The sequence below is a fragment of the Mycteria americana genome, chromosome 5 (genome assembly GCF_035582795.1).
Source record: "Mycteria americana isolate JAX WOST 10 ecotype Jacksonville Zoo and Gardens chromosome 5, USCA_MyAme_1.0, whole genome shotgun sequence".
Taxonomy (NCBI): Eukaryota; Metazoa; Chordata; class Aves; order Ciconiiformes; family Ciconiidae; genus Mycteria; species Mycteria americana.
The window spans coordinates 66812448-66829858 of record NC_134369.1 but is presented as its reverse complement, the minus strand read 5'-3'; the positions used below and the strand labels follow the sequence as shown (position 1 = coordinate 66829858).

The 17411-nt window shown below is 47.3% G+C and overlaps 1 protein-coding gene across 1 annotated transcript in view; it reads left to right on the top strand.

The window, feature by feature from the left end:
* Nucleotides 1–2836, top strand: part of SYT16 (synaptotagmin 16) — a 43725-nt gene extending 40889 nt beyond the window's left edge. The window contains exon 7 of the mRNA XM_075503791.1: nucleotides 2–2836. Within this exon, the coding sequence (XP_075359906.1) occupies nucleotides 2–315 (314 nt within the window). The 3' untranslated portion in view covers nucleotides 316–2836. The remainder of the gene's footprint in view (nucleotide 1) is intronic.
* Nucleotides 2837–17411: the final 14575 nt, after the last annotated feature.

The window sequence follows — 17411 nt, the reverse complement described above, 5'->3', positions numbered from 1 at the left end:
GACACCTATGGAAAGCTCTGCCTGCTCAACTCTGTGGGCCAGGAGATGTCTCGCTGCAAGACCTCCATCCGTCGAGGACAGCCCAACCCTGTCTACAAGGAAACTTTCATCTTCCAGGTTGCTCTCTTCCAGCTCTCTGATGTCACACTAATGATCTCCATATACAACAGACGCAGCATGAAGCGCAAAGAGATGATTGGCTGGATTTCTATGGGTCAGAACAGCAGCGGAGAGGAAGAACAAAGTCATTGGCAGGAAATGAAGGAGTCAAAGGGAACGCAGGTCTGCAGGTGGCACACGCTACTGGAGTCCTAGTAGTTACCAGGACAGCCTGCGGGTCCTGGGAATAAAGGGCTGTCTTCCCTTGTTCTTAGTCAGCAGAAAACAGCTATCCCATGGCAAGCACCGTGCTCTGACAGGTCACGTACACTTTAACCTGACTTTTCAGTGTCAGCAGTCATGGGGATTAAAGGTGGCAAGGCCTGGGAAGCAAGTTCAGTTCTTGCTTTTCCAGGTTGTCCTGCATTTTCTATATCCAAATAATTAACCCTAGGGAAAAGCAATGGGAAAACCTACAAAATCCTCTCCTTGGTCATTGTCTCGCTCATTTTGTCATAGGCTTAATCATCACAGACTGACTTCGATGCCGTTTTCTTCTGGGGAAACTCTCTCTTCTCTCCCTCCCTTTATTTATATTAATGAAGTTTGCAAATATTCTTGACACACAGATAGCTCACAGATAGGCTAACCTGCATGCAGATCACATTCCCTCTCTTTTATTATTGTGTTTCTACGTACTAGAAATAAGCATTTGATACCACTGTAGACTGGATGATATATTTTTCAGGCAGCATGGGAAAGCACTCTTGAATTCCCTGTCAACTTTTAAGTGCCTAGACATTACTACTGTTCTCCTGTACTAACAATTGATATTAGGACTAAACACTACCAGTATTTTTAATTAGGCATCCTGTGCACTTGTTAGCCTGCATTGCCATAGGCTTACATGAGAGATAAGTAGCATCAGTTTTATATTTCAATTATACAATGCATGTTTAGATGCTTACTTGAAGTTCATGGCTTCTGTCATCATGAATACCAAAAAAGACCAGAACAAGCTGCACATCCACCTTTGTGCCTGAATCACTCTTTTCTGCATCATTGTTTTGCCCATGTGTTACTTCATTTTTTAAAAGTGAGGTTCATTCAGAAAAGCATTCCGTGAGCATTACGTAGGAAGGCTTTAGATCCGTGATTTCTCTGCAATTCAGTTAAGCACAACCCAGTTTGCTGAGGGCTCTTCTTCAAATGTGCTATCCTGTCATATCTTTTCGGGATCTGAAAGGGGACTGTTTTTGGCATGCTGAGCAGTAGAGGATGCCAGACCATGTCACCTCGTCTTTGGGGTGAGCTCTCCTGCAGGCAAGGAATAGGATCTGGGGGACCTCCCTAGAGGGGCTGCTGGCTCTGCTGAACTAACACCAGAGAAAAGCATGACACTTCCTGCCTCTAACTGAAAACAATGCAAGGAGCAGGCTTGCTGGATGAGTTGATGACACTTTTATGTAGTTACTTTTCAGACTATATTGTCATTTTCCATTTTAATCTTTTTTCCTGTCTCTGTGAGTTGAAGTTGTGGAGACGACGGATAGGGGATGTGTCTTAGTCTGCTACTTGACTATTGAAAGTTTAGCCGTTGGTAGCTGTTGCAATGCTGCGTGCGACACAGCAGAGAATGTTAATCATCTAGTGTAGTGATGGTACACAGGCAGTAGGGTGCTGAGATCTTCAAATGCTATCAGCTGCCCAATCTCCCATTCCCCGCGCTCTCTCGGAGAGGACTGGTATTTCCCCATTCCTGCTGATGATAGCAAGACATGGGAAATATTTCAAGGCACCAAATTCTGCCTCCTATTGCACCACAACCATCTCCTTCCCTTCAACGGTGCTGTGCAAATCTAACTAGTGCAAATTTGGGCACTGGCTGTTTGACCAAAATTGAGCCTTGGTGCTGGTTTGCATCACATCCAGGCTAGCCAGAGCCTGCAGGGCAGTGGTGTGATACACACAGGCTTTGTCTGTCCTCATGAGGCAGACAGAATAATCTGCATATGGAAGGGCTTCTGGTATAGGTGAGACAACAGGTCTCAGGCCATGGTTTTATATATTCTTATCACTTACTTGTCTGAGCATCATTTTTCCGGTGAGACTGGTGGGTTTCCTATGCAGGAGGGTTGTCCTCCACTGCCTAGATAAGCTGGCATAATATCTGCTGTGCACTACTGGGGCTTTGTATCACAAAGCAGGATCTAACCCAACTACAGCTCAGCAAACAAATACATTTTGGTCTGCACTGTTAATGCTGCTGTATTACCAATGCGAGAGAAAATGAGCATTTGAGTGGTAACCGGCAGAATAGAAATGTTTTTTTATCATGTACTTTTCTTATGGAAAAAAAGTAGAGGAAACAGCCCAATTCAAAAGCTGCATTTGCTGATTTCAGTTGTTTTCCAATCTCTGCATCTTTTTTCCCGAACTGCGTAAAATGTATATACAAGTGTTTATAAGTAATTTTATTATCTGGGATGTGTATGTATAATAAACTTATTGAGATTCTCTTCATAACTTCTTGAACCTGCAAAGTGTTGCTTATGCTTAATGATTAGCTAAGGGAAAAGTATAAGTTGATAATATGTTTCAGCAGTGAACTGGAAATAACCCAGGTTTATAATAGTGTGAGTAAAAAAAAAATCTTGGAAAAGATCATTTTAAAAAGCAATGAAGTAAACTGGTTTTGGTCTTCCATGCCATTTTCACATCAAGATCTTTTCTGAAGATACAGCATTAATGGAATTGAATTTTAATATATAATTTCAGTGTAGAGTATTGGGAGTCAGAGGAACGCAAGTGAAAATAGCTTACTCTAAGTTAATATCTCAGCACATGTTAAAACTTTCCTCTCAGATGGAAGCAGGTTGCTGCATCCTTGCAACAACATTTTGGCCTGCTGTTTTACCAGAAAAATTGGGAGGCAAGGGAAAAAGGATGAGGCAAGGGGAGCATTGGGTTTTGGAAGCTGCTGCTAAACCTGTTGGCACATCCGTGCCTTGAGCGGTGCATTTATGGGGTTCATTAAATTCCTACTGAAGCAATGGAGAAATTTAGGAATGTTGGGATGAACACAGTGCTGGGGCTTGCTCATGCTTGCTAGCTGTACTTTGGGACTTTTGTTGCTTTTGTGGTTTATTTTTCTTTTCAGTATCGACTGTCTGTGAAATGAAGGCTTTGCAGCAGCTCCTCTGTATTCCAGAGCTCCCGTAATTCTTCCCATTGACAGATTGAATTAGTCATTGCTAATAGTGATACAGGCTGGACTTGTGCTCATGGTCTTTCTTATGTAAATACCACTGCCCTTTCAGTCACTACTTTAACCCCTTGTTTCCTTTGGAAGTGGCTGGCAAGACTAAATTTCCAGGAAGATTTCCATTCTTTGGGAATCCTGACTCGCACTTGGCTCTCAGTTGGTGGTGGTCAGTAGACTTGGGGCACTGTGCTCTGCCGGCCTCCATCTACGTGGACACTGATGCTGATGCCCAATCTCTGCTTCTGTGGGGCTCCAGGAGGGGAGAAGAGTCATGGGACATTCAGCGAGCGGGAAAGCAACGGCTGACCTGGTTCTGGGAATGCTTGGGTGCTTGTAAGTCCTAATGCTTGGAGGTTTCCTAATGCACTCATGTTTTCTAAGATAATTCATCCCCTTTTGACACCGCTGTCTGGAATCCCCTTGTAGCTTATTTGAATTTTCTTCTCTTGAGGGAAAAAAAAAGCCTGAAAACCCACAAAACCATTGTGTGGGAAGGAACTAACTGCACTGGCATAAGCCCAGAATATTGTGGGCAAGTGCTCTGGATACATCTCTGTATCTCGAACAGCGTCGTTCAGCTAGCTGCAGTCTGTTCCTTCCTTGGTCTCTCTCCAGCCAGCACACTCCTGTCCTGAGGCACTGTGCTGTTATTTTATTTTTTGTTTTTAATGTGTATCGACAACAGAACAGAATGATCTCACCACGTTTATATTCCCTGTAATAATGCTGACTTTCAACTGATGCCCACAGAAATGAGTACCTCTTTTAGCCCCCTGAGCTACAGCTATAGCTTACTGAAGTGCCGTTTGTAAAGGCTTTATCTGGACGATCTGGTACGTGGTTTGATTTGTTTGGGTTTCCTTTTTACCGGTGTCTTTAATTACCTGGACCCTGCTGTGGCCTGCTCGCTCCTGTTGCTCTGGCTTGTCTGCATTTCCCTTGCAGGGTGATGTGGGGTGTGTAGCTCCTGGGGCACACGGACAATACTTGGATATATTTTTAGCAGCTGCAGATCCGGAGAAGTTATTTGGTGCTTTACATAGTCGACTGATCTTCAGTCATGAATGTCTTTAGATGTTCTTGGACGCACAGAACCAAAGGCTGCCAGTTGCTATTGATCATTGCTCCAGCATAAAGCCTAAGGTGGCAGCTTGGCAGAGGAGCAGGCATTTCCTCTGGTGGCAGTTCATTTTCTTCTTCAGCTGAAGCTGGTGATGACCTTGGAGCTAGCATGCCTGCAGAGCTTTCTTTCCACTGCCATATTTATCATCATCTTTAATCTGTATGATCACTGCACTTCATCTCTCTGCTTCTTAGCTGCCTTCTGCCCTTCAGCACAAAAGGTGGACAGAAAGGCTGAGCAAAGAATATGGCCTTCCCTATCGCATTATCCCCGGGCTCAAGGGGAGCTGACTCCTGGAGGGGTCATCTTAAAGTTATGATGCTCATTATCAAGACCTTGCGTCCCTGATCTCTAGTCTGCTTGTGGAGTTTGAAGCTTGTAGGTTGGGCTGTGATACTTCAATAATTACAAGGTAGTGACACCCATTCACCTCAATGTGGACCGAGTTAATGACAGAGGAAACAACCTGTTCTGTATTTGCTTTCTTCTTTTTTTTGGTAAGCATTGTGTTCTGTAAAAGGACAACAGAGCCTGAAGGAATTAGTATGCAGGAGCATCCGCTTTCCATTTAAAATGAACTAAGTGTGATGTTTGTAACTATGGTTTGAAGGGGAAAAAAAGCAGCCAGGGTTTGTAGAAGAGCTCACACTTTGAATAAGGCAGGTTTTTCCCTTCAGCGTGCACTACCCCAGCAAATACATTCTCATACCCCAGGCAGTGATGCTGGCTCCCAGCTGATCTGCTTCTATGATAAAAGCAGCCAGAAGCTGACAGATCCTAAAGCTTGGAAAGACATACAGGATAATTCAGCATAGCTGGCTTGGGTGTTTATTTGGAATCTGGTGCAGATTTAGCAAGCTGTCGTGCAAGAAATGAAAACCCCAAGCGGTGGCCGGGAAGTTGGTGGGGAGGGAAGGCTCTTGGTGGGCTTGCGCTGCTGTAGAGCTGGGAGTTTGCTCACTCTGTACTCCAGAAAGCAGCACAGCTGGGCTGCAGTGCCATCAGACCTGAGCTGAAACCCAGTTTCTCTGCATGATTCCTTAGCTCCAGATCTGCTGAAGGCATACAGCTTTTTTTTTTTTTTTTTTTTCCCAGTGCAGAGTGAGCTCGTGTCTTCCTGCAGCCTACACTGTAGGCCTTAAGAAATGAACGTGTAAATATTTTGTCTATCACAGCAGCCCAAGGTCATCTTTCTGGAAGAGCAAACAGGCACAGAATCCAAAGAAGATCAGTCTGTCATGTGAGTAAGGTTAGCATCTGCACTTACAAATGACAAAGGCTATTAATCCTCATGCTGTAATCCCCAAGCTGTTTGCCAGCTGGCAGCAGGAAGATGTTCCCGCTCAACCCACACAGCTATCCATGTTTTTTCACCTTTATGAAGCAGATATAGGTCAATACTGTAGCCTGGATAAAGAACTTGGTAGTTACCATTCATCTCTTCTAGTGTTACAGTCTCTCTCTTCTCTACACAAACCATCTGTACCAACGAGGGTGTAAGAGGAGAGCTGCGGGCTGGGCTCTCCCTGTGCTGCTCCCCCAAAATAGAAGGCTGAAGGTGAGATTTTCAGCCCCCTCTGCTCTTGAGTTTCTCATGGGAGGATAAATTTTGAGATCTTGCTGCAGAGCTGAACAGCCTGAGCAAAGCTCTGTCACTAGAGAGGTCTTTACACACAGAGCAGGGAAAACCCAGTGCTTGTATAACGCAGATATAAGTCCAGTGTTGAGACATTTTCAATCTTAATTTAGGAACCTGCATGGGATTTGGGTATTGCCCATCACAGGGACATAAAACCTGAATCCTGTGAGGTACCACTGATGAAAGAAGTCTGTGCTGCTTGACAGCGATGCAGGTGGGCTGTGGTAGTCCGTATGATCTTGCACAACAAAAAACTGTACAGGCACCATGTTGCATCCTGTGAGCGTTAGGCAGCTGAGGCTGGAAAAAGTTGAAGAAGAAACCCAAAATCCAGATGGGAGCTTTGAAGCCCCATTCAGACCTGTTAGTTGCTCATCTCTTTAGAAAACTGGAAAGCAGATTGTTGGGTTTTACTTAACAAAAGTGGCTTAAGAGAAATCGCAGCTCCCGGGGCAGCTGCAGGTGCGAGGAAGTGAGGACATCCCCTCCTGGCTCTTGAGTTTCCTCCTGGCTGTAGTGGGTGACCATCAAATAGATACCAAATACTCTGGAGGTGTCTATCCCCTGTAATGTCATATCTAGCGTGGGCTGATCTCGTTGAGTAACAAGAAACGAAAAGCTGATCTTGGCCATGGGCAAAGAACGAGGATTCAGGATTCAGACAAAAGCTGAATTCTTTCCTGAGTCCCACGACCATTAATTAGCCTTGACCGCCAGGGAAGGCATTTTATTGTGCCAAATGCTTCCCTCTCCCTTAATTTCTCAGACTTAGGAGAACATTGCAAATTTCTCTCCTCATTAGCAGCTGGGAAAAATCGTATAATTTTCCCCGCTTTCCTCATCCCTGTTATGTCTTGTTAACACTTTCCAGGTGCTTTTCCTTCACGCTGTCTGCATTGTCACATCTCCCATCCTCTCATTAATATCTGTAGAGATCTGCTCCAAGTCAGGTCCGTGCCTAGTAGCAATATTTTATGTTCATGGTGCTCAGGATAAAACCTGTCCTCCAATCTCTTGCTGTCACTATGTGGTACCTCAAGCACAAGTTTTCCAATTAAACCAGTACCACAGCTCTGCCGTAGTCCTCTGCTGGCACTGCCGTGGTTTTTGTCTTGCTGAGCTGTATTCTCAGTTGTAACTTCATTGACTTTTCCCAGCAGAGAGTTTTGTTTGTCAAGAAGAGTAAATGAAGTAATCATTTGGTAGACTTAGCATTTAAATACTGCGTGGCATTTATACGTGGGTAATATAAAAATGTTTTTTGTGGTAGAGTGCCCCCAGGCATTTGCATGAAGCACCTCTCAATGTATATTTGACTGTTGATTTAAATATACTGTATATAATAAGTTATTTTTAGTGTGTATTGGCTTCTTTCTATATTGGAACGATATACCATTTCTGGCAGGTACAGGTTTTTGTTGTCTCACTGCTGCGCTCACAGCTGGACACTGGCGATGCAGTGGCTGAGGTGTGTGCCTGCATCTCCCCTTTCCTCCGCGTGCCCTGTGACGTGGTAGTCCTTCCCCTCCACCAGCTTTGCAAGTGGACATCCATTGCTGCTGGAGTGCATTGCCACAGGACGGCATTGTAAGCCCACTTACTGCATCTCCCTCCTGGTGTGTAGCAGAGTAATCTGCCTTTAAGGTTTTTTTCTACCATTGCTGTCATATACTCAGCACAGACCATGGGCCGGTAGCGAGCCGGTTGGTGTTCGGAGTAATTCAGCCTTGTGGCTGAGGGTGCATCAAGAGTAATAAGAGATCTCAGCTCTGCTTTCCCAATCTGAGATGGACAAACACAGAATTTATCCATAAATTGATCGCTTTAAATAATAACAATACAGACAAATTAATAAAAATGCCAGGTCCCTAACTTCTGCCGGTGCAAAAGCAAGTCTTCTAGAGCTTGAATTTATTGCTGAATTATTTTTATGATAAATAAATCTATAAAAGGAGAATTGTTCATACTGTGAAGGTTATAAGAAACAAATTCATATACCCTTTTCACTTTCGTAAAGTTCAAAGATTTGCACTGAAATTTGTACCTTCAATCTACTTAATAAATGGCTGGTATTGACTGGTAAGGCCACCAGAATGGTATAAGCATCATTTCACTTGCTGTGTATGTGATTGAAAGAGATATCTGAAGTGGAAAACTGTGATAAAAAAGATGAAAAATACGATGAAAAGATGTTTGGATATTCAACAGGAAGAGTGGTATGGGTTTATTCTTAGCTTTTCATGTACTTGACAATGAAACATTTTTATTCTACTTAAGTGCTAACGTGCATGATCATACAATATATTGCCTCTCGCTAATTATATGCTGCGTTAGGAATACTAATGTCTAGATGATATCTGACTGGAAAAAAAAAAAAGCATTAAACCCAGCTTCTGCAGAATTCTGGGTTGAAATTATCCACACACACACAACCATCCACACCTTAGAAACAGTCTTGTTATGGTGAATGCTGTTGTTACAGGTTTTTATCAATAAAATAGAAGCAGATGGCTCATGTAGACATGCAAAACTGGCGTATCTTCCTTTTTGTTTGTATTGTGGCAGAAGCGAGTGAATATGCATCTAGGAGAGGTGGACGTGTTTTGTTCAGAACAAGGATGCAGGTGTCCGGTGGATAATGCATAACTGGGAGGAACGGGAAATATCCCCCCCTTGGTCCCCCTGTCCATCCGCACTGACAGAGGGACCCTGCAGCAGCAGGCGGAGGCTGCTGGGGGGCCTTGGGGGGCTGAAGAGGTTCCCATGTCCTGCCGTGTCTCTTTACCGTGTCTCTATATCGCCTTTCAGCCAGCCCTACGTGGGGAAGGAGAAGTGCTGGCTATGTGTTTGGTGCCTGCTGTTCCCCCGTCTCTCCTCCGGCCCCCAGCAGAGGTTGGGGGAGCAGCCCCTCGCACCCAACTCTGCGGTGGTCCCCCAGCCATCATTTCTCCTATACGCCCATGGATGCGTTGGTACCTGCACCAGGGCACGTGGGGGTCAATGTCACCAACGTGTCTCCCGTGTGTAGATACCAGCTGTGTGGACATCCTGGCCATGTGTATGGGACACTGAGGGATGCCCCTGGAGCGGTTGGGGTGGCCACAGGGTGGATGTGTCTTGCTTTGGAAACAGAGGTAAGAGCTCAAGCGCTGGGCTGGAGAGCTGAAATTGGGCTGACAGGACACCAGGCACATCACTGCAGCGGTGAGGGGTATGTCTTTATCTGGTGGCCGCTTACGCTTGCACGTACCTTTGGTAGTGATGTACTGGGACAGGCTTCCTAGAGAGGTGGTCGATGCCCCAAGCCTGTCAGTGTTTAAGAGGCATTTGGGCAATGCCCTTAACAACCTGCTTTAACTTGGTTAGCCCTGAAGTGGTCAGGCAGTTGGACTAGGTGGTTGTTGTAGGTCCCTTCCAACTGAAATAGTCCATTCCATTCCATTCCGTTCCATTCCATTCGTGTGTGTGGTACACTTCTGCCAGGTCGCAGTTGTAATCCGTGCCTACATTAAGACAGAGAAAGCTAAAGAAATTTCCAAATTGGTGATTTTGAACTGGGGGTAGTTTGTTCCTCTCAGAATAGCAGTGCTGTCTTTGAGGGAGACATGAGAAACCACGATTCCTGAATTCCTGCTGGCATTCGCAGGGCTGGCTTTCCAGGACCAGCCCAGAAATAGAGTTTCTTTTTCTGGCGACAGTTCGTTGCTTCAGTCCCTGGAAGCCTCAGCAACAGCGGCCGGTATGAGCCGTGTCTGGGTACATGGAAAACCCAGCCCAGAGCCCTTCATCTGAATGATGGTGGGGAAATGAGGTATGCTGGGAGACTCAGAGAGACGTGAGGGAGTTCAGAAAAACTTACCCTACTTGGTGCAAATTGGTGATGAAAAATGTGTTTTCCTAGGGACTAATGTTGGTGGGATGGCCAGGCTCAGCTGAGAGGGGAGGGGGTGGGAAATTCCTGGTGAAATTTTGCATTTTTGGAGACCTCAGCAGCAGGGCTGGCTGCAGAGGAGGGGCTGGGGTTTTGCTCTGGGTTGCAGTCAGCCCCCCGGCAGCTCCTCTGGGCGCAGAGGGGGATCTGCAGGACCAGACGCTGTCTGCGCGTTGCTCTGGGGTTTGGGAGCTTGGGTGGGTGCTGCTGCCGAAGCAGCGGCATGGCCCGAGTCAGTACCCGGGCAGCGCTTTCCTGGCCTGATTATTCATAACACTGTTTCACCCCATGCATTTTTCTGAAAACCACTTAAATTCACCCTGCTCATCTCCTGGCCTCAATTCCCCCACCCGCTCCACGCTATTTCTCCCATGTAAATCAAATCCTGAGGGGTACCGGCAATTACTCTAAAGCACTTGGGCACTGCTGGGGGCACCACACGTGCTTCGCTGTTCCTGCAGCCTCATGATGTCCTTGTGGGGATGTCCTCAACCGCCGTGTGGTGACAGAGGAGCTGGTGGTATTGTCACCATAGGTGGGTTTTCTCAGACTGATCACCAGCACGGGGCGAACCGAAGTGGGGTTTGTTTTATTCCGGGGGACAGACTTGCCTGGGTCCCCGTGCAAGCTTGGCACACGCTACAGTGAAGCTGCTGGCATTGAACTCAGGGAATGGGCCATATGAATTGGTGCCAAGATTTGGGCAGCTTGGCCTAAATAACTGGTCTGAGGCCACCCGTAAAATCGGTAGTAAAATACTCGGGCTTTCTATGTGCTTGGTCTGCAACACCACTGTGCAAATACGACGGGAGGCTTAGCAATCCACTTGTTGCTGCTGCTGCTGGGACGCCCGCTGTTCAGCACGAGCATGTGTGGGTCTTGCTGGGCTCCCCAGGGGCTCTTGGCTGTGTTTTGTTTTATTGTTCTGATTATCCTGTTCTTCCTTTAGCTGCATTTTAATTCGTTGCTCAGAGCGGCTTCATTCCTTGGCGAAGCACCAAGTATTGTTTTGCCAAGCCATCCCTGATGTCATCCTAATTTTGATCAGTTGGAAAAGTCATATTTTTAATGTCGGGAAACTAAGTTTTGAATTTCAACGAAAGAGTGATATCATTTTTCATGAGAGGGTGAAAGCGTTCCCACTTCTCAATCAGCTCAGTTGAGGCTAAAGAAGCTGAGCTGTCTGCCATCTGTCTCCTCGCCAGTCTCTCCCCCACCATCATCATTTTTGAACAGGTTGGCCAATTTCAATCACATTTGAAAGAAGGGTAACCATCTCAAAGACAATTATGCTTCCACAAATTTTGTCACCTGGCAGAGGATCATTTACAGAGAAGCAGAAAGAAGTAGGTTTGATGGCCAAGGGTCGCTCAGCTGGTCCATCACGGTGGCCTGCAGCTCCAGACCCGCTGCAGCGTGTGCTGCCTCTTGTGCTGTCTCTGGTTGAGCTGGAGGTGTCCAAGGGGACGTGGTGGAGTTTGGTGGTTGGTGGTGGGCAGGATGCAGGGGGTAAAGAACACAATGTGTGGGAAAATGAGCTTCATTAGTTCTGTTCTTCCCCAGCTTGTTTCTGATGTTTTTGAAGTTTTTTTAAATGTAAAAAGGTAAAAAAAAAAAAATTAACAATTTTAAAATACCGACAAATTGTATTGTACCATGAATTGGAAGGTAAAGCAGAAGAATAGAGTTCTAGTACAGGAAAAGCACAAAGAGCTGATCTTTTCGGATGAAATGCAAAGGCTGCATTTTAGATGCCGGCGGGATTAACCTCCCAAGTCATCTGGTCCCTCCGAGGTCGGCCAACCGTTGGGAGGCACGAACAGGGTCCATAAACTGGAGCTACTTGTCTCCTTTTGCTGTGACAAGCCAACGGCTGGGAAAGCCTTTGGGGGTCTTTGTCTGTCGGAAGCAGCTGAGTGGGCCAGGCCAGGGATGGAAATTGGACCAGGATGTAACTCCTGGCATCTGCAACTGCTCAGCGTTTCAGGTACAAATGCTAAACGTTTCAGGTACGTTTTATCTTTTGAAAATACCTTCTGCATGCTGTGTTTAGAAATACAGCATGTGTGTAGGGATATGCTGCCTGGGAGGGCTGGTGCTTTTATACACACATCTTCTGAATGTTTGGTGCTTAAATTCAAAAGGGCACATTAATTTAATTCATTTTTCTTTAACAGTTGGCTTGAGGAGATGTAACTGCTTTGAAATGAAGGAACTGATTTTTTCTAATTCTGTGAGGGAGTTAAAGTAAAGTAAATGCTAATGTTCTGGGTTTTTGAATTCCCAATTGCTCTAAACCATTTAAAAACATATATTTATTATAGCACTGACTACGCTAGGCAATCTTGCTTTCAAAAGACTGAAAAAAGAAAAAAAGCTACCCTTCTATTGTCTGCCTGTCCAGGTTTTATCTTGTGCAGTACACATTTAAAGTCTTATCTTTTCAAATAATATCACTGTCAATAGAGACTTTGGTCCCAGTTCATGGTTCTGTTTAATTTCCATTGCATTAAAACATTGTGCACTTCAGCTGGGCAGCGATTCCCGACCAGGCATCCCTGACAGAGGGGAAAGCTCCCCTTCAAACGGGGAGGGGAGGTGATCTCTTGTGCTCCCACGGCAAGAGGAAGGGGTTGGGATGGGGTGAGGTGGGATGGGGCATCTGCTGTTCATCGTGATGGAGGTCCTGTTCAGCCAGCAGAGCAATGATGGTTTATACTGGCAGGGGATTTGGTTCCCTGCACTCTCTACCCCCTCAGAAAGGGGACAAAGCAAAGCAGCTAGACTTGGATTGCAGAAAAATTTGCTCTGGGCTGATCAGGGGATGGAAACGCTTCTTGGAGCCAGCTGGGGAAAGATTAGCTGACCTTTTTCACTGTAAATTATTGCCAGCTAATAAGTCCTGCTTGTGTGCTGACAGGCAGAAATTGCAGCAGAAATTGTGTTGAATGTTAAAAAAAAATACAATCAATTTCAGGAAGACTGGAGTAACTAAGCCTGTCGTTCATTCAGTTCTTAGACGCAGAGTAGGTGCTTCTGTGTCTTCCTTTTCTATCTCCGCTTACAGAACTGATATTATTGAATTAATTATGACATCTTTGTGAAGAGCTGAAGAATCGCTCAAGTCCTCTATTCAGCAGCAGAGAAATGTCAGATTCATCTCGCAGTAAATTTAAAATTACACCAACCTGAACTATCGCTACTGGCAGCATAATAATAAGGCAGGTAATCAAAATCAATTAAATTCCAGTGCCTTCCTATTGTCCTAGAAAATTCAAATTTGAAATTAGTTTGAGTTCATTTGACTTCTCAATAAAAGAAGCAGAGCTTTAGAGATAATTTGAAATTAGTATATGGCTGTGACTGATCTTTTCTCCGACTGCAAAGGCCAGAGGAGCTGTGTGCGTGCACATGCATGTCAGCGCATACCGAGTACCAAATACAACCAGATACTCAGAGTCAATGGAGCGACTGGTTTGAGGCTGCTGTGCTGATGTACGTTAGCTGGGACTCAGGCCTGCCAAGACTCGGTTTGTTAAAATTTGGATGAGATATTGATCAGGCAAATGCCAAATGAAGTGTGCCTCCATTCCCACCATGTAAGAGGGAGGAGGACTAAGCATGGTCTGCAGGACCTTCACAGAGACCCTGGAGCAACCAGAGGGAGGGGAGCTCCGTGTGTCCTACCAGCAGTGACATGCCCAGATATGACATGTGTGGGGCATCCATCTTCCAGATCACAAGAGAACAGGATTGCCCAGGAGCTTCAGGTGCTGCCAAAATGAATGTGTTCCCATAGCACCTTGCCTTGTTTTTGGCAGTGGCCGAGCCTTTGAGTCACCTTCAGTAGTAGGATGGGGCATGGGCTGGAGTGGATGACTGCTCAGACAGGGGTGGCTATGGCATGAGCATGAGGCTCTCAGGAGCAGTGGTGGCATCCATGGTAGTTGTGTTGTGTGGACATAGACGCAGCTGGGAGGCACAGAAGAAAATTTATTGTCTAAGGAGGTTTTCTCTTGGAGAAAGGTGCTGAGCAAAGCCCAGGCTGGATGCTGGGGCTGATCTAAGCCAGTGTTGTGCCGGTAACTTCAGCGCAGCCATTGGCACTGATCTGGCTTTCCAGAAAAGCTTGTCTTGTACGGCCCCTTTTCCCAAGTCTGGGAGTGGCACGCTTCTTCCAGGGAAGATCCCTACACATAGCTGGCTGGAGAAACTGGTTTTCAAAGAAAAATTTCTTTTTTTTTAATACTCTCCTATCTGCCAGTATCTGCCTATAGAGTTGGGATCTCTGGGAAAGGGATTTCCCCTCTTTGTGCACACTGCCTTACACAGGTCAGATTTTACTTAGTCCTTTTAAACTTTTCCTGAGCCTTTGCTGGCTGGACCCTTGGTAGTGAGGGGAGGCTGAGTCTGATATCCCACCTATTGCCAGAAGGAGGGTGCTCCTTAGTAAAATTCCCCCCGTCTGGCTGAGATACAGGAGTTGCCCCACCTCACAGTGGCCTGCTGTTTTGTTTGGGAGAAGAGGTGTTTGGGTTTAGGTTGTTTTGCTGCGTGGCTTCTATTCCTGCAGCAATTCCTGTTTCCACCCATGGGATTTCAGCGTGCTGTGGTGCCTCGTTGGGGTCACGGGTGTGTGTGCCACAGCCAGAGAGACCCAGGGCACCGTGGTGGGGCATCCCAAAGGCTCAGGGAAAAAACCGTGCCAAGATCTGGTGGTGGGCATGGAGGAAGGAGGGAGCAACGTAAGTCGGAAGGGAAGAGGAGCAGAAGAGAGAGCGAGCAGAAGAGCTCGGCTCTCAGCTCTTACTGCCAGCGGTCCCAAATTGGACTCGCCGCTCCCTCCAGCCTTTCCAGGCACCGGGTTATGTTTCTCCCAATCTTGCCCTGAAGCGGGCAGAGCTCTCGCCCTCTCCCCGTCCTACAGCAGAAACCCGGCATCCCTGCGGCTGCCGCTCCGCTCCGTACATCCTTCAGGGAGGTTTTATGCCCCCCTTCCCGCCCCGAGGCTCGGAGCAGGGCTGTCCCCTCCCAGCTCGGGCGTTTCACATCCCCATCCCCTGCCGCGACGCCCCAGGCAGCCCCCCACCGCCTTTCCGGCTCCGAGCCACGGCATCTGCTCCATCCCCGGCCCGCCCCGGCCCGGCCCGGCCCGTCCGGCCCGCCGCGGAGCATCCCGGTGGCGGGACCTCCCCCGCCCTCCTCCCTCCTCCCTCCCTCCTTCCTTCCCTCCCTCCCCGCGGCCTCGAGTCGCGCCAGTGATGGGGAGAGCGTCACCGTCTCCTAGCAACCCTCCTAGCAACGCTCCTAGCAACCGGGCAACATCTGCTCCCGCTGGACCAATCCGCGCCGGGAACATCTGGGCACCCACCTCCGCGGGCTGCGGCCGGGAGGTGATGCGCTCCTCAGTGGCTGCAGGGACCCGCAGGAGCTGCCACCACCACCACCACCACCACCTCCTCCTCCTCCTCCTCCTCCTCCTCCTCCAGGAGCAGCAGGCAGCTCCGAGCGGGCAGGGAAGGACGGGGAGCAGCCCTCCCTCTGGAGCCGGGGCTCGCTGGGTGAGTGCCGTTGAGCTGGCGGTGGCTGGGGACGGCAAGGCGTGGGGTTGTCCGTGGCAGCGAGCCGGCGTGGGGTTCTGCCGGCGGGATCTGCCCGGATGGCTTGAGCAGGCGGCTGTTGGCGTGGAGTAAGTTTTGTATTTGTTTGTGAGCTCTCGGCTTTGCTGCGGCGTGGAAGAGGGCGAAGAGCTGGGAGGGAGGCTCGCCACTCGTCCCGCAGTGCTACGGGCTGTGGGCAGAGGTGCCTGCTGCTCTGCCGGACTCTAGCATGCTCTACAAAAGGTCATTTTAACCAGAGTCGTCTTTTTACGGTCAAAGCTGAACTCTGAAAAGTAACCATAGCTACTCTTTCATTGCCTGTTAGCAAAGTATCATCCTCTGGGATGAGACAACTATCTAAATATAGATGTCTTACAGCTGCAAGACACCAATACGCACACATACGCGCTCTCTGTTTCTTTCTCCCTTGCAGGATTTAGACCTGTTTGTTTTCATTCATGTACACAAAAAGTGTGTCTCTGCACACACATGTAAAAGTACAGAGTTGGGGTATGCGCATGCATATCTGTGATCATTTTTCCCTTGGAGTGGGAAATATTCTTACTACAGCGTGCTAAATACTCCCCGCAGAAGGCAAGGCATCAGCCGGATACTGCTGCATCTACTTGCAGCCTAGAAACCGTACCGTGTGTAAGGCAAATGCTAAACATACACACTGCAATAATTCTGTTAAATAAAAATGGTAATCTGACTTTCCCCAGAGCTGTATTACTCTGCAGGCAGTGTGGGGGTGTATGTGCGTGTGTGATAGGAAATTAATGCTACTACTCAAAATAATGGTGTGGTTTTAATAGTACCCCTTTAGCTTTCCTCTGAGGCTGACAAGGATTAATGGAGAAAATAATGTGCCATTTTAAAAGGTGGTGTTCAGGGCAGTAATCATGTTCTAGCTCAGGAAACTTCCGGATATTTGGAGGAGCAAGCTGTATTTTTGCAGCATTTGCTCCTAGAGGATTACAGCTATACCACTGAGAGACTGAAATGATTTTTCTTAATGTTTTATTTTACTTTTCTGATGTTTGAAAGGGAGTCCGGGAAGCAAGGTCAAAGTTAGAGAATTGGATGTGACATCAGAACTCTTTATTTTTCCTGTTATTAAGCAGCCCTGTGGGGCTGCTGAAATAGCACTTTCCTCTCCTGCGGTCCAGCTACTTGCCGTGTATGTCCTGACTATGCCACCTGAACCATGTGTGTTTCTGCTTGATCCACCACGGCAGGTACCCGTTCAGCAGTGCTGTGCTGCCAGAAATGCTCGCTGAGCCCGTGCGAGGAGGAAATCTTACCAGAACTGCTGCGATTATCCCAGAAAGACCCTTTGCAGATTGACTCCGCATCCTCAGGTAACTAACAAGTTTGCAGACTTCGGCAGGTCGGGCTTGCCTTCAGAGTGAGGGAAATTACTTGGGTTAGTGTTGAAAGCCAGGGGGGGAAGCTGGAAATATGATTTTATTCTATTGATAAAAGCAGTAGGACTACAAGGAGCGAGACAGGAATAGTCACTCGGTCATTAAGTCTCGTGTCTTTATGGACTCATGAGAGCTATTCAGATGCTGGTGCCTTGCACACACGTGTGCCCAGGGAGAATCTGCAGTTAGGGAGATCTGCAAAGCAATTAACAAACGAAAAGAAGGGCAGTTTTAAAGTGCAAAGCCAGCAGCTCCAGCCAGCAGACAACAGCACGGCTGTGGGTCCCCACCTTTCCGCGGGTCAATTGAAGGGGGCTCTCTCTGCCT